Source organism: Falco peregrinus, chromosome 1, assembly GCF_023634155.1.
Source record: "Falco peregrinus isolate bFalPer1 chromosome 1, bFalPer1.pri, whole genome shotgun sequence".
Lineage (NCBI taxonomy): Eukaryota > Metazoa > Chordata > Aves > Falconiformes > Falconidae > Falco > Falco peregrinus.
In genome coordinates, this window is record NC_073721.1 from 81,142,047 (window position 1) to 81,163,681 (window position 21,635).

A 21,635-nucleotide genomic window follows, 5' to 3' on the forward strand; every position below is an offset into this window, starting at 1 on the left:
CCCTGGCTGTGTCCCCTCCAGCCCTCTGGCTGACAGGGCCTGAGAAACTGAAAAGTCCTTGGCACGACTGTTACCCAGCAACAACCAAAACCATCGGTGTGCTATCAACATTGTCTCACACCAAATCCAAAATACAGCACCGCACCAGCTACTAAGAAGAAAATCAATTCCATCCCAGCTGAAACCAGGACAGACATTTCTAAGAGAAAATAGTTTTCAAGCACATTCAGTGATAAAGGGTGTTATTTTTTGTGCATCTCACACAGGTATTACCTCAGCTGCCCCCCAGCAGCAGTGACAGGCTCAGGGACTCCCTGCAGCATGTGACCTGGACAGCTGCACATTCACCTGGGAGCTGTCTGGGCCACCACATGCCTTCTGGCACTGGCTTTTGGCTGAGTGGAAACCATGGCAAGGGTCCTTCTTAGGAGGGGGGGGGGGGGGGGCGGGGCAGAAGGCAATGACCACTATAGAGCTCACCTCTATGGGATTTTAGGGGAACATCCTCCCTGATCACCGAGTCAGCACTGACACTTCCCAGGGACACACCACTTCCCACTCTGAAGGGAGGGGGAGCTGCGGCACCATCTCTCTGCTCTCGCTTCTCCTTTTTGCGGATTCATGAAAAGTTCCCCACAGTGCCTTGGCACAATCCTCCACTCCAGAGCACATCTGTCAGAGCACCACACCTTGGAGACTTCTGTACTACTCGAAGGAGGACAAAAACACCCCTGAGCATACAAATCCCCTATGCTTTCCCATACATGCTCTTGTTAGAAATGCAGTATGCAACGTTCTTAAAAGTACTTCTTTGCTACTTGTGTTTTTAAGCACATAATCTTCATTTTCTAATGGGGTAGACTAGTTTTTTTGATTAGTTTTCCAGCAATTACCATAGTCTAGCATTGGCCTATTTATTACATGCATCAGCTCCATCCTTTCGTCAGTTTTTCTCCCTGCTTGTTTTGTTGGGGTTTTTTATGTTTGTGGGGGGTTTGGGTTTTGTGTGTGCACCTGTGTGTCATTTGTGTTTTTTTTTTTTAAGTTGTTCTGGAAGTGAACTGAGAATTTGCCAGTAATAACGATTGTATTTCTCCTAAAAAAAAAAAAAGAGAATAAAACACTTAATATTGTCTTACATTTCAGTAGATTAGTGTCACCTCTCTAGCCCTAGGATTCATTACTAACAGCTACAGGATGCTGTGGACTGTCTTTCCAAAAAGCCATGCCATAATGCTATTAGTCTTAATTATTCCTCCCATTGACTTTGAGTATTTTTGCCATCCAACACCGAGTATCACAGGTTAGTCCAAAGCATCATTTTCACCTTTAAAAGAGGCATAATATATTTCTGAGTTAAAATTATACAGGTCACTTGCCATTTACTACAAGAAAACCCTGGGAATAAATCTGATGATATTACAGTAAAATCAAAATATTTTTCTTCTTCATCAGAAGACAGCTTTACCTCACCTGGTCAGAAACTCCTCTATTCTGCAACAGAACAGGAACATTTATGTTGCAAGCAACTTGGATGTGCAGTATTTCCAATTGCCAGTCCCAAAGTCTGCAATAATAAGCCAGTCAGTAATCTATTTAGAACTAGTTTATTTAGAACTAGCATACAGTTCATAAATAGGTTCTGCTTCCTCCAGACTTGTGACAAAGAAGTTTCATAGTAAGCTTCTGTTTTCTATATGTTTAAGAAGCTCCCCCAAAGTCACCACTGAGAGCAAACTCTGCACCACATCTCAGTCATTATTTTGCACTGGAAAAAGGCATAATCTGAACTCCAGCGAAAACTGGCCAAAACAGAGTCTCATATGGGATGTGAGAAAGCTGCATGCTTTTCTATTCAGTTTCTTCCAGTGAAGATGCATCATTCAAACACTAAGAGTTAACTTTTAAACGTGGGGCATAAAATTTTCCATCAAATAAATACTTCAAGGAGATAGTTTTATTTTCTTCTACTCACATGTGCAGGGGGTTTAGATCAGGCATATATACACACAACAATTATCAGAACAATGCAGCACAATTTCCTAGTCATGACCTCCAAATCAACGTCAATTCATAGTAAAGAAATGGCAACCTGCCTATCCCTTCAGTTACCTTTAATGTTTGTGTGGTTAGGAAGTGTTTTAAACCCTCAACCTTTAAGTAGTGGGCCTCTTCAATTCTGTAATCCACAAACTCAATCCCAAATCAATTATGTGGTTTGGATTGTAAAACTATGGTTAGCCTGCTAGAGATACAAGTCAGACAATATTCACCAAGTCCCTATTTTAGTGAAGACACTCAACTTATGAGGTATTTCAAACAGTGCATAGTGCCCTCTCCAGCATTCCACAACCGTGAATTCAGGTTACCCTGCTTGTTCATCTTCAATGAAGGACTATATTTTAGGTGCAGGAAAAAAAAAATAAAGAGAGAGACATGGGAGAGGGGAATAAAGCATGCAAAAAGATTCTCAAAGCCATAACCTTTTAGCCCTGAGCAGTTTAAAGAACGTGAAGGCAGATGAGTAGGAGGAAGTTACATTGGCTGCTTTCTTGGAGTCACAGCCATGTTTACATGAAGCAATAAAAACGTAAAAGAAAATCAATCCCTATAGAAAGAGTACTGCTTCATTTCTCCCAGCCCCTCTTATTTCAGAATAGAAGTTTCACAGATCCATGAATATGGTGGCTTGCAGCTGGAGAGACCATGTCATTGAACCATGACAGCAGGCTTTAATTGTCAATTAGTTTCTTGGCTCTGATGTTGGCTTGCTCAATACGTTCCCTGTTTGTATCGGCCTGAAAGAGAAATTCACAGGTCATATGCAGACTCCATGCAAAATAGTTTCAAAATTCAAACTGACATGAACTTCTGAATTGCAGGGTGTTTTCACTGTGGCAGACAGAAGGAGACCAACTTTTATAAGCTGGAAATAGTTCTTTTTCCTGCCCTAGCCAGCATATGCTGTCAATTCTGGCAGAAACAGAAGCAGGTGAAGTAGTTTTTAACCTTAAGCTGACCCTCAAAACACAGAGCAGCTTGCCTCAGCAAGTCAGGAAGTATATTAACAGAACAAGAGGATAAAAATTCCCTCTTTCCAAATGTTTAGACAGCTTAATGACCTCTACAGAGCAGCTTTGTTGCTATGGACTAGAAGTAATAGTCAAAACTGGACGTGACCTATGGGCATAAAGTCAAAATTAAAATGCCTGGGTTTAATCCACATGCCTTCCAGTGTCCTAGTGTCATATTATGGTATCTGTAAACAAAAAGCACTTTATAATTGTTTTACCATTATAAAAAGTCAGCCACAGCATCTAAGCTAAACAAATGTCACAATACAGTTTTACCAAAAGGTATGATAAACAGCTTAGAAATTCCCTGATTATCCACCCTGCAGTGGGGAACGAGCAGGAGGGGCAAAAAGCACGGAAGTAGTCTCTACCCTCACCATGAGTGGAACTCCCGAGAACTCTACCTGTGCCTAGCATCAGCCATTTCACACTTCCATCCTGCAATGGGCTAGGAAGAGGGCATTGGCAGTTCTAGCCCTTCCCTCCAGTTCTTTCCTTCCTGAACTTCCGGTCAAGGGCTGGGGAGGGGCAAGAATCTACTACAGAAAAGTGAGAACCCAACCTGTTAACACCACTTTGGAAACACACTGACCTAGCTACTAGATCATCTTCTCAGGAAAAGACAGTAATGTAAGTCACCCAGTCAAGACTATTTACTTCCCCGGTGAGTTGGAATTTTTCGTATTTTTATTGTTTAAAGTAAAAATAAAAGCATCAACTCTATTCTGAAGTTAAGCCTAATACTGCTCTTTGTTTCTTTATACGGTCCTTTGGAAATTCACCCTCAACATTTTGATTCGGTTTCCACACTGTTCACTAGATTTAAGAAACAGTTATCAGCAAAAACGGTTTAATTTAAATGTCCTGAGACAGGCTGCCAGTCTCAGAGCCCGGAATTGCACTTCTATTTTTATTGCTGTTTTGTAAAGCAATTCTAACTTGTTTACATCATATTTTAATAGTTAGTAAGACCTGATAAGCAAGATTTATTCAGACCACTAAAATGAAAAAGCATCAGGCCAAAACATGTGCTTGAAGCTACAAGAAACACTACTGCTAAAAACAGTAATTCCCGCTTGCAGTTAGTTTGACCAGGAAATTTTCAGTCCACTTAATAATCTGTAAGAATTTCACACCTTGCTTTAAAACCAGATTAAATTTTCTAGTGTTCCTTAAAAAGTTTGACTTCTTTTACTTGACAATCACCTCAGATCTTCATTGTCGTTCAGTGTTCCCTGAAACTGCTGTAATCTTCCATAAGATCATGTTGATTGGCCTTATTAATACTCCAATGCCTAAATTACTAGACAAAAATTGAGATGCTGACATAGGTACAACCAGCATTTGTGTCAGGCTAGCTCTGTATATTTGATAAAATTCCATTCCTCTTACTTTTAACCTTACTGGGCATTTCAGTGGTATCTTTAACTTCCCATTTTGTCTTAATACTATACTTTACATCAACTGGTATTCACTTCTGCTTTTAAAAATCTTTAATATACACTATTCATTAAAGGTTTCATTTCCTTTCTTAACCAGGATGCCTGTAAAAGAGCTTCCATTCATTTTCAGAATGAGGATTTCTAAAAGTAGGGGTAACTTCCTCATAAGTTGGCCTCTGAAAGAAAATTCCCCAAAATATATTTATAAATGATTCACCTGTTTTGTTAATCTTTAAAGCAATAAAAAAAATGTTACTGGCTATGACTAACTTCACGTGCAGATGAAGGCAGACCATACCCCTGAGCACCTACAAAACCTACTATTCCAAAGTCTCCCCAGCCCCAACATTAACTTGTCCATAAGAATTAGGGCAGTGAGCTACTTGTGTTTTATTCTACATTCAATGATTATAGTGAGTTTTCCGAATTTCCAGAAGAATCTTGCTACTGTTAAAAATACCTATTCCCTACCACATACAAGATTCCCTACAAGCAACAATCCCCCAGTTATACCTCCAGTAAACGTCTGCCCTTTTGAGCCGATAAAGTGTAGTTGTTTCCAGAGTAAGCGGTGACCTGTGTCTATCTAGGTTTACTGACACTCTGAAGCATTTGAATTTTCAGCTACATATCCAAACGCCAAGATGTATGCTTTGCTCCAATCACTGCAACCTAGAGGATGGTATAATCTTAATGCATATTTACTGTAAATACAGGTAGATAAGACAGTGAACCCATTCCTTATAACTTCTCTGTTATAACCTCTAAGCTGAAGGCAGAGAACACCCTTTGACACTTACCTTTACATTTATCCGGTCTATTTGTTTATTCTGGGCATCAATCTCATTGCCCATATCCAAAGCCATGTTTTTCAAATTCCCAAGAATATTTCCCACTTGAGCAAGATTTTCATCCATTTCATCTTCTCTGGCATCATTTGTTATCCTGTTCAAATAATTAAGACAATGTTTCCACGAATCAAGAACTTGCTTTTCCCTACCCTCAATTTACTTTAATAGAAATTGTTCGTTGACAGGCAATGTATTCAAGCCAAGGTACATTTTTCCCCTCTCTTAAAACCCCACTTATTCCAAGCAAGCAGCCCACCAAAAATGGTACTAAGCTAGCTGCTATTACAAAAAATAGCCTTAGAATTCAAAAGAATGGCTACCAGAAGCTTAAGACATGAATTTGTCTCAAATATCTTTTATGACAGTAAGAGTACTTGGTATTTTTTAAGAAGCCCCTCAATAACTGAGCATTAAGTCCTCACATCCAGAAACAGACTGATAATACCACCACTATGAAAAAAAAAAAAAATGGAAGTGTAAGATAAGCACTACAATACTGAAAGCACAGGTATCTCATCTCATCTCCAAGCAGTAACAGCTCCTCCAAGCAGCAGAGAAAACTTACTATTTAACAACTTTACCTGAAATGCATCCAAAAGAAGCAGACAACCGGTAACTTAGGATTTCTGCATTTGAGATTGAGAAATATGAAGCAGCAAACCTGGTAATATATCCACCACTTGGTCCTCCAGAGTTCTGAGGCTGCTGTTGATTTATACTTCTTGGTTGCATGGATATCACATGATCTGCAGAGTTCTCCGTTCCATCTCCCCAGGTTGCTCTGTATGCTTTGCTAGCCTCGAAGTTCTTCGTCCTACTCCGTAAAAATAAGAAATCTGAACTGCTACATCAGAAATATGGCTTCCTGACTGAAGTTCTGTATTAATCAAGGATTTTCAGAAACAAGTCTTGTGCTTGAAAGACATTAGATTTTGTATACACAAAGCCTTGTCTATACAATAGTGTTTCTTATGTTTGTACTCTCCAGATACAACTGGGTTACTCTAGGGACGGTGATTAATTCAGTGTTAAGCTTTAATACAAGCATGGTAATTTCCTTAAAGTAATATACTCAACCAGAAGAGGGGAAGCTTATGACAGTAATGGGGAAGCTTACATGGTCATATGATAAAGTTGCATTTACAACAGGAATTAGTCTAGAGTCAGGACTACTTACTTTTCAGGGAACAAATGGGGATGAAAGAAAATACTCCCCTCAAATACAAACAGCTACAGTATGCAACAAAATCATTAATCTCTACTGATTTTTGTCAAACATTTTCTGTTGCCAAATCTTTCTTTCTAAAGCTAATGCTTCTCAGGTTAATTCTGACTATGAAATAACAGCAATATGTTTAAATAGCTCCTTCATTCTGCAATTCAGTTGTACTAACTCCACTGAAGTGGCAAATCAAATTGCTTCATGTCAGTGTCCTTTAATTTTTTTTCCTCTTCTGATTTATGGTAATCTCAAGAATCACAGACCCACAAAAAGCAAGAGGGGAAGAAAATATAAACGAAAAAAACCTGAATGTAAATTGGGGGTCAGTTCTCATGAACTCTAAAGAACACATTTTGAGAAGAATATTCTCATGGTCACCTTGTTTGCTGGCATTTTCAGGTTTAAGGTAGATAATCCAGACTCCACTGCTACTTTTCTGTCTCTTTAAAAGCCTGTGAAGGTGAGCCTGTAGTGTCTTTCAGAACAACTAACTTTGCAACTACAGGTAATCAATTTATTTATACTGCCTTTCAGTAGCTCAGATGTTTCACATTTGAAGTGTGAAATTAGCTGTAATGAAGAAATATTCCCCTCATTCTTCTGCCATTTATGTAACCAAAATAGGAAATTGTATTTCATAGGTCAGAACTTATGAAAAGTAACCTAATAGGAATACATCAAGAGGAAGAAATGGAATAATTTCTCAGTTTATAATGGAACTGTAGCACCCAGCAGAATCCTAAACAAAACTAAACTAGTCAATTCTAGCTCCTGGTACATACAGAGGCTTGAAGATATCTTTATGTTTACTACAACTAGATCAAGCATTCTATTTTTTATCTCATTCATACTAAAGCTGCAACAGCAGGAGTACTTTGTATGCTTGGATTCTGGATTACCAAAGTCTTAGGTACCAGAGGTAACAGAGCAATTTATTGCATAAAAACAAGTGGCCTGAAAACTATTTGCACATCTGAAGTAGGCTACTAGAAACAGAATTGTTGCTCAAACTAAGCACAGTTAAGAACAAAGCTTCTCACCACCTGTTTTTGTTTTTTTTTAAAGAGCCATTATTCAAATTACATTCACTTTTCTCATGTTTCATTTCTGTAAGAGTAAGGTATTTTGTACAACCTGTCAAACCAGCAAGGGCTCAAGCAGTTGTTGAGCATTTCCACAGCTAATGCACTCTGTAGTAACTGACATTTTCTGTTCACATGAGCATTACAACACATCACAGTCACAAGGAGACCTGCATGCAGACATCATGCATTCGGCAAGCACAAATCCAATAGAAGCACCACTTCAAACAGCTGGTTAAATGCACTAATAAGACTGACCTTGTCCTAAAATCCGCTTTCACCAGTTAAGTGAATACAGCTTCTTATCCTAGTCTTCATTTTTAGAAAGCAAGCATCAGTGTTAGGAGAGAATGGAAAAGAGAAGAAAGAATAGTAAAGACCAGCAAACAGGTAAATTGTTATTAGTACATAGATGAGAGTACTGCCAGTATTTTGTGTTCTCACAAAGCTTTTATAAATAGTGTAAGCCTAGGAGAAATGTGCAAAGCAATATTTTAATTCAGCAACTGTTCTAATTTAGCTTTATGAAAAAAAATGAAAAGCTTTGGAGATAACTGGTTAGACAAATAACTCTGACAGAAAAAACTGGTGTACCAGTAGATATACATAAAGCATTCAACTTCTTCTCTAGTGGTTTTTCTCTATACATTACTGCCCATTTTGGTACACAAATCATTATTTCTTTTACTGTTATCCATTTATTGCCACAAGAGTTAAATTCTGAGCTTGCTCAGTGTCAATAAGCAGCTTAGCTTCAGTGAAATAAGACTGTCAAATACAGAAAACAAAGACTGAGTGTCAAAATGCTCAGAGTCCATCAGCCTGATAAAACTAATACAAAACAGAAAGGACACTATCCAGAGGTCAGGACAGAACTGTTTTTTCAAGATATTAAAGCACTACAACTTTCAGCCTTTGAGTCCATGTTCCCATCTATCCTAAGTGATTCAAAGTATTATTCTGTTGGATAAGCAGACTCAGCTACACCAAGGAATTTTTACCTAAATTTCTTCTATCTCTCAGTTGAATGACAATGTTTTTTGCTCATGCTTACAGAGTGAACACACCCACTATTCATTTCAGTGGTCAAACTCTTAACTTATTTCTCCTTCAGCTGGAAGAACTATGATCCCATCCAACTCACACAAACTGGTTTGATACTTTGGCTAAACATAAAGCTAGCACACCTCTAAATAAAATACTTTTCCTTATAATACTGATTTCTGATCATTGTTTGTACTTCTAAACACCTAAACAGCATAAGTGCCATAGAAAAGATTAGATTAATCTTAACTGACTTGGATGTGGTAGCTGTAACACTGATGTTATAGAGGTAGTGTGAAGCAGGCCTGCAAGAATTTATGTAGTACCAGTGAAAGATTAAAAGCTTTAACATCGTCCGTTCTCCTACTCTTCCTCACTACAGTATGAAAAATTTTTAAATGCCTAGAGAATCAATATTACTTTCCTTCTCCAAAACATGTTTTCCTGCTTTTAAGTTAGTACCAAAGCACTTTTGTGAAAAAATTATTTTTGGAGTCAAATTTCTAACAGACAAGCATTTAAAAATAGCTGTTTGCAGTCCAACTTGGTCTCATCTGTATGGACATTGATAGTATTCCATTAAATATAAGCCTTAAGGTGATTCCGGCACAATTGTGCAGGATGTTATACAGCAGCTATATTTACAGTGAAAGGGGCATAGTATACAGTTAGATGCAAGCAAGCTTTAGCTACTCTCATACCATTCTAATAGGATGCAGCTCTATGATCCAGAATAGTTGACCTTCCTACAGATCCAGCATTTTTTAATTAGCTCTTTCATTAGCGACCATCTCCCATACAGTAGCTATTGGGAATATTCTAGAACATCAGACAAAAGTACCAATTTAACTGACCTGTTACAAGGACAGACACAGAGCCCACAACATTTGTTGAGCTCTGTCAGTGTCTTCTCAGCTTCTCTCATATCCTTATTTATCTGGTCCATACCTTCTTCTATGCGATTGAGTTGTTCTAGAAGAGAAACAAGTAACCTGAATAAACAGATTGGGGGAAGGCGGGGGATATTAATATTTCTCAAGCAGGAATTTCTAAGTTTCAGTTCTATCTTTACACCAAAACTAATGCCTTTTTTCTTTCCTGCCTTCTGGGACTTAAATTTTTTCTTTTGTTATTATTATTTCTTAGAAAGATACTGAGTAGTAAGTTTTGTTTACTACATTAAAGATACTTCACCCCTATTCTTAGGGCAGCACTTCTGTTGCTGCTTTTAAGAGTAAATGCAGACAGTTACATTCATGCTGTGGTGGAAAGGATGGGCTTCTGTAGCAGAGCTGTATTACTTGTAACTAACATGATCTCTCAACTACTTAAAAACCTCTTTTAAATACTGCACACAGGAATAACTGATCAGCAAATTTCATGCTCACATAAGTAGTCTTTAATAAGCCTTTAGCTTCAGCAACAACTCTTGAATGATAATCCTTTTTTAGTCACAAAATTTATTTTTAGTATTAGAGAAGGAGGAAGAACTCACCTCCCTGTTCATCCAGCATGGTAATAGTTTTGATACCAACATCCTGGGACTGCAGAAACAAGATTATTTGCAGATATGAAAAAACAGATTTCAATACAGCAGTGCTAAATCAGAAGGTCTCTATAGGAAATTTGATAAGGCAACAAAGTTTGTAATAGAACACTATCCTAAGAATACATTCTGCAGTAAAATTATGCTAAGTTTCAAATTAGACCCTATGTTAGTGTAACAGGTGAGATTGTCAGCCTATCTCAATCAGTGGGTTCTTGTGAAGTTTTTTCATATTACAACAAGATAACATTATTGTCATAGTTCAATCTATTACAATTATCAAGCTAAAAAAGTAAACCTAGCTGTGCCTTGTTCTGAAAAGTAGTATTTAGTTTGTTCTTTATCCCTACGCCCTTCACTAGGGCTGACAAGGCCTTTAGTCCTAGAAGACAGAATAAGACAAAGCAAAACAAAGCCTGCAAAACCGTTCTTGAGAATTCAGCAGAAGAGATCAGGAAGAGAATAGCTGTTCACTAGTTTTAGAGGCAAGCAAAACAAATCAGCATTGAGGAATAAATCATAGTACTGCCTCAAAGTCTCGAGAATCTAGCGTGCAAGTCACACCAATGCTTTACTATAAACTGGCAACATACAGCTGTATGGTAGGAGTTATTTTAGTTTCTAGGAATCACCAGACTATAGTATCAGGAGAAATTATGGTGGCTCATTACATGTTCTTAACGTTTGTGTTTGAGAAGCATTCATTAGGCTATGCTGGTTCAAATGCCTCACTGACAACAGTACCGTCCTCAGTTCCACAGCAGCCTGCTACCATCTGGACTGTGAATACAGGCTCTAAAGCAGTAGTGACCAAACACTTTAGGCTCCTTATTCACAGGATTTTTTTTTTTAACGTTCTCACACTCACAATAAATTGTCTCAACTCTTCAGCACTAAAAGTCTGGACATTAGCTTTGAAAGGCATTATTGCTTAGCCTCTGGATTCCCATTTGTCTATGCCATATCCAAGTACCAGCAAAACTGTCCTGCTGAACCAGTCAAGCTTTGTTAAGTCTACCAGAGCTGACCACCAACCATCCTATTTTACTCCCTACCAACATGATGTTCTGGTTTTTTTTCAAGTTACAGTATCAAAATTATCAAGTCATTTTTGCAATGGGGCATGCATGCCATAAGTGTAGAGGAACAGACTTCTCACACAATGTCATGTACAAGGGTGTTAAATAGTTTAACCAGCATACTTAACTACCTTTAAAGTTAAAACTGATTAACAGATTGTAGGAAGGTGTATGTAGAACTACTTTTGTTCAGAAACAAACCCCACCCTCTACTACCCAACCCAACTGAGCTCCACCCTCCTCCTCAAAAAGACATTTTCACACTGTTCACAAGCAAAGTGAGCTCAAAGACAAATGGAAGACGTTATGAGAAGCAAGTGATGCAGCAGCCAAAGCCATAACTGACCATCACAGAATATTTTTTATAACTGATCTGTAGCATTTGGAGATTAGTCCATTCTGCTTAGGAGGGAAACAGGTAAAAAGAATACTGATCCTTGAATTTACATAGTGTGAAAAACATTAGGTTTAAGTCATTCCAACCGTACTACTAAATCAGATCAGCAACTTCTAATAATGAAATATGTATCTCAGTTTGAGAAAGACAAAAAAGTGATTAAGATGACTTCATGATAGTTAACATGCTGCCTCTTATACAAAAATTAGTAAATACCCAGGGAATGCAAAAGCTTTTCCTCACCTCAATGGCCAAGCCAAGAATCCTCCTTGTGCTTTCCAAAGACTAGAAAGAGAATTTTAAATGAGTGTGTTAACAGTACATATCAGTGTCTGAAAAGCTTTTTTACCAGTTCATTGCAGTAAGGCAACTAGTATACAGAGGATCCTCAGCCTATTTGTAATACACACTACAACACAATCATACTGGCAGCACATCAGAGATGTTTTTTCAGTAGCATAACCCCTTGGTTCTTAGTACTTGCTCATACTTTGCTTATCCCATCTGAAAGTCACTATGAAACAAAATATATTCAAATGAATTTTAGTTAATTAAAACAGTCATGAAGTATCAACATGATTACAAATAGTTCACCCAGTCATGATTACTGAGACAACACAGGCTGGGTACCTGATCGGTACTCAGTCAAGTAGGTGGCTTTACAATTAAGAAGTTTACTTACTTTCAGGAAGGAGTAGTCTTTGCTCTGGCATTTAACGAGTAAAGCAAGAGTTTGAAACATTTGAATACCCTTGCAGAATCACTACCTTAGACTGCCTTTATTTTAAAAAGATATTGTAATCTTGGCAGGTAAGTACTGTAATCCTAGATGGCCTCCTATAATATTTACCTCATCAGTGACCTGGTTGGCCCTCAGCTGAATTTCTTCATGCGATAGTTCAGCCATGATGAGGAACTATTACTTCAAGTAGTCACGTTAAATAGAATCTTCCCCCTGTAATAAGAGATACCAGTTAAGCATCAGAATTACCTTTTTATCAGTATTTTCAGTTTAAACTGGAAGACAGTTCAAAGAATGAGAGCCTATACATTTCATTCCGCTTGGTACAACACCTGGTTAGGACTAGAATGCACTGAAAGAATTATTCAACTGATATGACCTAAGAGAGGAGCTAAGAAAAACGTAGGAATAATCAGTAGGTAAAATAGTTCCCTTTCCAAAACACTTTCTGAATATTCTACTTATTGTTAGTTTAAAGGTACAAATCAGGAAGTCTTAAAATAAAAAAGCTTCTCCATGTTGGAAAAGCACATTCATTTACCCAATAATCCATAAAGAAATTCATTAAGGCATTTAATTACTACCATAAAACTTTAAGTGTTCTTCCTCTTCCCTTTGAGGGAATTCAGACAGAAGGGAAAACATTTTCACTGCCCAAGTACCACCTAAAATGGTTCCAGTAACACTCCAGAAATAGTTAATTCTTATGGTATGGTGAATCCTTCAAATGCAAATGGATCAGCAGAAGTTTTAAATGGTACATCTGCAACTCCAGCAAAGGTTTTTCACATCTACCTTTTTCGTAATAAAGAAAGGATCAAGATTCTGATAACTGAAGTCCCAACACACCATGATTTAACCTTTGCTAGAAACAGAAGATACATTTTTGCCTGAGGAGACAAGGGAAAAAAGCAAGCCCATCAATAACTGTATTCTTATCAGAGCCAAGAATCTGCATTTTTGTTGGAGGAATGGTAGTAAAGCCAGCATTCCTACCAACGGGAATATAGAGCATCCAGGCTATACAAGCATTTAATGAGATAGCACATAAGCTGAGAATAAGAGTTTTTTTATCTATTCATTTTCCCTTAACTTTAGATTAACCCTTGCTCTTTCACATTAGTAGCTTCCCATTAAGTTCACATTATCCCTTGAGATCACTCCAAATATTCTGCTTGACTATGTTCCATTTTTCCCTACAAGGTCAATATTTTATAAGACATAAAATTAGTAACTGCCCCTAGAAGGGCAATTTATGCAGACTCACCCAGCTATTAGCTAGACAACAGCTCTTTGCAGGACACGTGCAGACCTCTGACAGTCAACTGTCATCAAGACACCTAATCCCTTACAGCTGAAGGATGCAGAGAATACTTCAGCAGGTCTGATCTTTAGCACCTAACATATCTCCTCAGCCTATGACGGGAGCTCTAGGAGGTTTTTCTAAGTAGGTGTCAACAAATGTTATTTTTTGTCTGACTTTTTTTTACATGATGGCATTCTCACACAAGGTCTCTAATGCTCAGTTTGCAGTAGTCCAATATCATTATATAATCAGTGACTTACCTTTTCATTCACAGCCTTAAGCTCCTTCCATAAGGTTTATTTTGGGCACCTCAATCCTAACTTTGAATTTGAGAATGCCCTTCAAGCTGGTTTACACAGCTAAGGACTAGTAAAGCAAGGACTGGGAGGAAATGGGCTATTTTTGCACTGGAAAGTGCTATCAAGCTGGTTCTTTGGATGAAAATCTCATTTATTTAATATTCAGAAACAGGGTAAGTTTTCAATTATATAGTTGCACCAAAGCAGCAATATCTCAGTTACTGTAATTATTGCAGGCTTGGCCAGCCTTTCCCTACTTTGGTTGCTATGGTTAGGTACTCCTGCAGCTTGGAGCCATAAAACATATCACATCCCTTTTGCTCTGCAAGATGAGATGTCCCCACCCTCTGAATATAACAGCTTCCCAACAATTCCACTGTAATTGCAGAATAGGGCCAGAAATGCAGCTGTATTCCCAGAGTGAGCTGCAGATTTCTTTTTCAGCAGCCCTGGTGTCCCACTTCCCTTTGCAGCTGTGGGTTCAGGCTACCTAGGAGTTCACGTACCAGCATAAGCATAACCGATGGCTGTATGATGTAATCCCAGCTCAGAGGCTGTAATCGAGTTTCTGAAGAGCCACACTGCAGCCAACACTACACAGTTTCTTGAGGCAAGGGAATGACACGCCTGTTCCCAACGACTGAAGTACATACTTGATAGTTGCAAGCCTAATTGAAATAGCTGCATATAGCAGGTGCCTTCATTGCAAGATATCTCTAAAGAAGAAGTTATAACACCCAAGATGAGGCCCCTTGTTTTGAAATAATAGCTCAACTATTCCAACAGAACACAGCATACATACATAAAGGATATGCATTAATCTTTCTGCCTAGGAATCGTAAGCACCCACTGAGGTATCCAGCTCTTAAGCTAATGGCATATGATAACATGATTTTATATCCAAGGTATTAAGATTCCTTAATAAAGACAAAATATTCAGGGAGAAAATATTCAATATAGCTAAAGTATTCCTGGCATGTATTTTTATTATAATGCACGATTCGCTAAGGCAATCATTTATTTTAATATCAATGCTCAACATCTAGTGGCTTTCCCTCTCCTACCATTTTAAAAATCCTAGTCGCAATGTAAAAAAAAAAAGACAAAGAGACTTTAGAATTATATTACAACAATAATCTGCTATTTTAGTTTATTTTCTCTCTAAAGTGGAAAGTTTTAAACATGAAACTAGTATGTCTACATATAAAGTAGAACTCCTTCAAAGAAGGAAGTTTGTCAGCTGTATTTACTTTGTTATCAAGAAGTTCTCTGCAGAATGTACTCAGTTACCAAACTGCAAGGATTAAACATATTTCAGCACAACTCCCCCTCTACCTCTTGCATAGGAAAATGTGGCACCTACAGAGTATGCAGAACTAAGCTTGCTACAAAAATACCTTTTCTTGAAGTAATGGGCCTCATAAAACTTTTCTACCAGGAAACGTAGAAGACTAACACATTCATCATAACTATGACTGTCAGCCATCATCACTATCCTAAAAAGGAAGATTCATCAAAAAAACAAGAGCATCAAGGTAATGAACACAGGACCTGCAAATCATAAGAATCTCTCTTTTCTGCTGTGTTTTATTTTGGAGACTGCAGGGGCAGAAAGAGTGCTTTGAAATTGCAATTCCAGCCACAAGCTTTAGATAAGATGTTATGTCTTCATAAGACTATTCATATCATGCTTAGCCATCCTACTAACTCACTATTATAATGCATATTAAAATTAGGATATTATGGTCCAAGCCAGTTGAGGATGGATTAGACTTAAGTTACTTCTATCTTTTGGACAAGAGGAACAATGAGGTAAGGCAAATAAATTTGTCTGCACAGACTTTTTTCCATTTACTACACATTCAATCATGGCTCCTGAAAAGCCTTACATTCGCTCTCTTTATGTGAAACTTGGGTAGGACAAGGCTGAGGAAAACACACAGCAAAGGTGATTTAACAGAACTGTTTAAAACCTCGAGGTATTTCCTGTAAGAAAACAAGGGACATGACAGGCACTTTTGAGCTGGTTTTAGCATTGTGCCAGACCCATTCAAAGAATCACTGGCTTAGAGATCTTTATTTGGTTAATCAACACAATCACACAGCAGCTGAAGCATCTTAGTAGGTTCTTGGTCTAACTTGAAAAAACTGGAAGGTGACACAGACTGATGTGAACTATGGCTACGGCTACATTAGCAGTAGGGTGATCCTGTGAGAGTACAGTGCAAGCTTTTGTTTGGGGAAAGTGCTGCTCACATTACCACATTTCAGCTGGATCAGTCACAAGTATTTAATCAGAGTTCTGCCCCTACCCCAGCTACTGAATTGAGAGCTAACACCTGCCAAGCTGTAATTTTCTTAAGACTGAGTGCAACAGCAGCACCATTACTGCATACTACTGCAGCAGGCTCATTTTATCCAACAGCAGCTCTCTGGCTGGGATTCCCTGACAACAGATACATTATAAAAACTTTGAGGGAAAAAAAAATTAAGCATCTGAATTGACAGAGCCTCAAGATCAAAGTACTGTTTTCTGCAGCCTGCAACAACAGTCATCTTTGCCACCTGTCTCCCCAGACCACACAGTAAAAAATTAACATGAAATCTTTCTTTGTGGTCTCTGTCATTGGTCTAAGATACTCCACTGAACCACTAAGGGTTTTTCTTGCAAGTGTTTTTTTTCATTCAGAATTACTTGTAAACTGGCTGCCAGCTATTTATGCCAACACTCAGTTTCCAACATAAACAAGTTTCAAAAGCCACAACAACAGTGAGGTTGCGTAGTCTTTTCAACCGTTTTTCAATCCCAGTAACCTCCTGAGGCTTATAAAACACTTCCAAGATAATGAAATCTATAGTAGACAATTTACATGCAGTTTGAATCTGCTTTTCTTCACCACTAGCTGAAAAGCAATTCTAAGGATTATTAGCTCTAGGAAAACAAAAAATTACTTCCTTGTTTTACAACAGTTACAGCATACTCGGGCTGTGCTACCCAAAGCACTCAAAAATTCATAAGAATTTTTTGTCTTACCAATCTTTGTGAATTTGCACCAACTGCAGGGCACCACAAGGCATAAGAAAGTGCTTTTTCAACTGCAACTACACAGTCCGCGCCTGGATAGGGCTGCAGGCAGGAAGAGGCTGCCATCCCTGGAAGCATTCAAGGCCAGGCTGGATGTGACCTTGAGCAACCTGGTCTAGTGGAAGGTGTCCCCGCACGTGGCAGAGGAGCTGGAACTAGATGATCTTTAAGGTCTCTTCCAATCCAAACCACCATGAATCTATGGTGACAAGTTTTCTTAAACCAGACAGGTCTACTTGCACCAGACCAATGAATTGTTCTGATTGCTTGCACTTTCACAAAGCCAAGATTTTTGCCCTCCATCTCTGGCTAACATGCAGCTGTTTTGTGCCTCTGACAGGCTTAATGCCCTTCAGAAATTTGTCATAGATCCATCACAGTTGCTAAATATCATAAATTAAGTCCTTATTCACCACCTGGGGGCCCTCTATTTGAACCTAGCCCCCTCTCTATCAAGTAATGCTTCTAAAACAGTATCACAAACTTTTCTTCCTCCTTCACTGATAACTTTTTTGATAACATTGATAACAATGATAACATTTCCTTTTTTTCCTGTTAAAGATATTTTGATAATATCAATAGCACACAGCAGGCTGTGCCTTGGTGCCTGGTTCCACAAATAGAGAATAAGAGGTCTGCAATTTTCTTCTGAGCAGTAAATAAAGTGACAGAAGAAGAAACTGGCATAGTATTTGTGGCCATGGAAGACAATAGCTGTGAGAGCTGGAAGTTGGTGTACGTTTATCTCTTTAATGCCAAAACACCATAAGGCATATTAAGTTTGCTTTCAGAATAATTTTTTTTCTCTCTCAAAAGAGCTATTTCCAAGCTGTGAATGAAAACCACAACTCCTACAACATGTTCTAGCAAGACTCCATGCTTATATCTTCACATTGTTTTCCTCTTCAAGGTCTAGCAAAAGTTTTTGGCAGTCAGGAACTAAATGCAGGAGAGTTGAGTGGAAAGCTTTCATACATTATGTTCAAGTTAACTCATTTTTATACAGTCATGATATGAAAGAATCTTACCTTTTCTATTTCCAAATAACTATATTTGACTACCTCTTCAATTCAGATAAAACTGAAAGTAATACTTGTACTTTATTCTTTTAAAATAATCCACTAGTAAGAATACCAAAGTATTAAACCTTAAAATCCTACAATCCTCATCTGACTAATTCTTTCCTTGAATGTTTCATATACATACCAGGAAAGAAAACTTAAATAATACCTACTAACCAATACATCTGAAAGCATGATTGAGAAATGCAGCCTATGCCTCATTTTGTGTAATCTTAGCACAAAGGTAGAACTAAGTGACACAACCTTGTGGTTGCAGCAGTTAACTGAAAGCCAGTATCACACGAGCTATACTTTTAGCCATCAGTGAATTGGTACAGCCTCAGGTGATCATGGAATCTCTCTCGGTTCCTTCTCTTGTAAAGCAAGTTGTTGCCTTGCCCAGAAGATCATGAAATGATCGTGACAAAATCATGAAAACATATTATTCGAAAACCATGAATGTTATATGAATGTATGAAATTTCTGTGCATTATTGCAAAGATCAGAAGTTAGACGGTTTTCAAATTAGATTACTTAGGGCTGGGGGTTTTTTTGTTCTTCCAAATTCTTCATATCACTAGTGTAAAAGGAGTTGTTTTTTTAAACCCTTGGCTTCACACAAACAGTTATCCTACTTGTTAGTCAGCTGAAATTCAGCTCAGCTAATGCAGGGTGGTACAAGGTATCAGCACCAGAATGTACTGCCTACAAGATAAATGAATAAAGCATCTGTGACCCTGGGGAAAAAGGCCAGGGCACAAGAATAAGACACTACTTGCATGCTTCCTGCTTTGTCTTATCTGCTTCCTGAACACACTGCACAGAGGCGATAACACAAAGAACAGGCTCTAGTAATGCCACCTCCTCTGTGGAGTGTGTGCAGTTCTATACTTGTCTCAACAATTCATTTCTGTTCCTGGAAAAGCCTCGTGATACCTCCTCCAAATTAGTTACTGGCCAATACAAACTAACAATCAACCCTAGATCCACATACAGACAGTAACAAATCCTCCTTTTTTCTAATGACACAAACTGTGCTATATAATAATGTACTTCAAAAACGGCAGAGCAGAGGAAGTCAGGCATATAGTTTGGTCACTAGACTGTCAGCAAGCAATTAATTATTGCTCAAGTCAATGAATCAAGCAATTGACATTACAGGAGGCTTTTCCTTTATCCCTAAACACATTCCTACAGAGCTGTTCTCTCTGCAGCACAAAATCTGGTTTGTTTATGAAGGAGAAGTAAAGCAATACCCAGCTGCATAGTTCTGGATGCTGAGCAACTACCATCCTTTTTAAAAGGGTGAAAAAGAGGAAGGTAAACAGCTAGAGAAGTTGTATAAAGACATTTCCAAAGTTTCCTTAGCTCATTTTTCTTAGGTCATCAAATCACGTGTGTTGATTTGATAACTTCTGTTGTGCAAAACACAAACGAAAGTGAAAAAAGGAGAAAGAAAAAATGAAAAATAAAGCTGACCCTTCATTACCTTCCCAGAAGCACCAAGGGCATCAAGATGTACAACCAAGAGAAGCACAAAAGTACAGATTAATTTCGGTGCTTATTGCTCACCACGTACCACAACAGCACCTCACCGGCGAGTCTCAGGGCCGCATGACACCCAAGGCGAGGAGGGCGTACCAAGAGGAGGGGTTTCTGCTGTACCCTCCCGACAGCCCAACCCCGGGGCCCTCGCCAGGCAAGTGAAAACCACCTGGAAACAGCACCGAGGGCCCCCGCCGAGGAGGGTCGGCGCGGCCTCCGGCACGGAGAGCCTGAGGCGGGGCCCTGGCGGATCCCCCGGGGGGGCCCGCCCCGCGCCCCGCTACCCCCGCGCAGCCCGGCGGGCCCGGCCGCCGCGGCAGGGCGGCACCCGCTGGACTAGCGCGGCCGCCCCGCCCCACCCCGCAGAGGCCCCCGCCGGGCCGGGCCCGCCCCGCACGGGGCACTGCGCGGCAGGGAGGCGGCCGCCGACCGGAGCCGCCAGCCGTCTGCCGCGCCCGGGGCGCAGGGAGCCAGTAAGCCACAGCTACCGCACACCTACCAGCCCCGCCGCCGCTCTCCAACCGCGCCGCGCTGTAGCGAACCGCCCCCTCAAGAGCCCATGTCCCGCCCGCGCCGGTGCCGAGCGCCGACCCGCCAGCGCGTCGCTGCCCGCCCCCCGGAAGCGGGGCCCCGCACCGCCCCCCGGAGGCGGCGCCGCGGGCCGCTCCCGACGTGGCGGGAGGACGCAGGCGCGCCGGGCGCCGCGGGCAGCCTCCGAGCCCCCGGCGTGGCGCCGCGCGACGGCTCGTGCGCACGCGCCAGCGCCCGCCCCTGGCCGTGGCAGGCAGCGCGCGGCCCGGCCCCGGTGGCGGCGGGCGCGATGGGACCCAGCGCCGGGCAGAGGCGGCCCGGTGGCTACCGGCCGGGGATGGCTGCGGGAAGTGCGTCCGCCCCGTGCCTTCACCAGGAGGAGAGCAGGGGCAGAAGGGGAAACGGCTGTTGGGAATGGCAGATCCCGTCTTCCATAGCCTTTCCTGAGACGTGAGCCTTCTTGGGTGCGGTGACTCTTCCCTGCCGGCAGCTCTCGCGGCATCGAAGCCGTTCTTTGAGCCTGTAGAGTCAGATAATCAATCGTTTAGGTTGGAAAAGACCTTTGAGATCATCAAGTCTAACCATTAACCCAGGACTGCCAAGTCCATCACTAAAACGTGTCACCAAGCACTGCATCTAGATGTTTTTCAGACACCTCCAGGGATGGTGGTTCCACCACCTCCCTGGGCAGCCTGTTCCAATGCTTGACCACCTTTCCAGCGAAGAAATATTTCCTAACATCCAATGTAGACGTCCCCTGGTGCAACTTGAGGCTATTTCCTCTTGTCCTGTCCCTTGTTATCTAGGAGAACAGACCTGTCCACACCTGCCTACAGCCTCCTTTCAAGTGGTTGTAGAGAACAGTATGGTCCTCCTTGAGTCTTCTCGTCTCTGGACTAAACAACGCCAGATCCCTCAGCCGATCCTTGTAAGACTTGTTCTCTAGATGCTCTTCCAAGGTCTCTCTTCCAGTAAAACCGCTGTGATCTTGGACCCAGGCCTTGCTTTCCCTCTGGGGATGCTCAGAGCTGCTGCGGACTTTGGCCCCTAGAAAGGCCCGGTAGACTAAGGCTTATTGCACCCTGCACCAGCTTCTCGCTGCTGAGGCACCTGCCGCCTTCAGCGCCCGCTTTTCAGAGTGGTAGCGCGTGGCGCTACGTGTATTTACGGCGCTCCGTTTCCAGATGATAACAACGTCTGTTACCTTTGTCGGCTGGATAACGCCCCTGACTGACGACAAGCGCCGCTGCCCTCGCCCGCACGCCGCGCCCGGTGTCCCGCCGCCGGGACTACATTTCCCGGCAGGCAGCAGGGGGGCGCAGGCGTCGC

The 21,635-nt window shown here is 40.6% G+C and overlaps 1 protein-coding gene across 5 annotated transcripts; it reads right to left on the reverse strand.

Moving 5' to 3' along the window:
- Window positions 1-1,591: 1,591 nt before the first annotated feature.
- Window positions 1,592-21,529, reverse strand: SNAP23 (synaptosome associated protein 23). 5 transcript variants are annotated; one of them, XM_027795813.2, is made up of 8 exons: window positions 21,511-21,529; window positions 12,588-12,692; window positions 11,981-12,022; window positions 10,211-10,259; window positions 9,570-9,687; window positions 6,029-6,181; window positions 5,317-5,461; window positions 1,592-2,798 (listed from the first exon to the last, which is right to left on the reverse strand). In XM_027795813.2, the coding sequence occupies exons 2-8, from the start codon at window positions 12,642-12,644 to the stop codon at window positions 2,733-2,735; spliced, it is 630 nt and encodes a 209-aa protein (XP_027651614.1). In that variant the 5' UTR covers window positions 12,645-12,692; window positions 21,511-21,529; the 3' UTR covers window positions 1,592-2,732. The 5 variants fall into 5 exon arrangements, with proteins under 5 accessions (XP_027651614.1, XP_055672719.1, XP_005243819.1 ...); XM_055816744.1 differs by lacking the exon at window positions 21,511-21,529 and adding an exon at window positions 20,269-20,406; XM_005243762.4 differs by lacking the exon at window positions 21,511-21,529 and adding an exon at window positions 19,810-20,041.
- Window positions 21,530-21,635: the final 106 nt, after the last annotated feature.

Bases quoted from the DNA above. Each gene is read 5' to 3' on its own strand.
- SNAP23 (XM_027795813.2), bottom strand. From the start codon at position 12,644: ATGGCTGAACTATCGCATGAAGAAATTCAGCTGAGGGCCAACCAGGTC. The intron at 9,688-10,210 runs GTGAGTTCTTCC...TTTCTCTTCTAG, and splicing joins CATGCTGGATGAACAGGGAG to AACAACTCAATCGCATAGAA. The intron at 2,799-5,316 runs GTAAGTGTCAAA...TTTCTCTTTCAG, and splicing joins TAGACCGGATAAATGTAAAG to GCCGATACAAACAGGGAACG.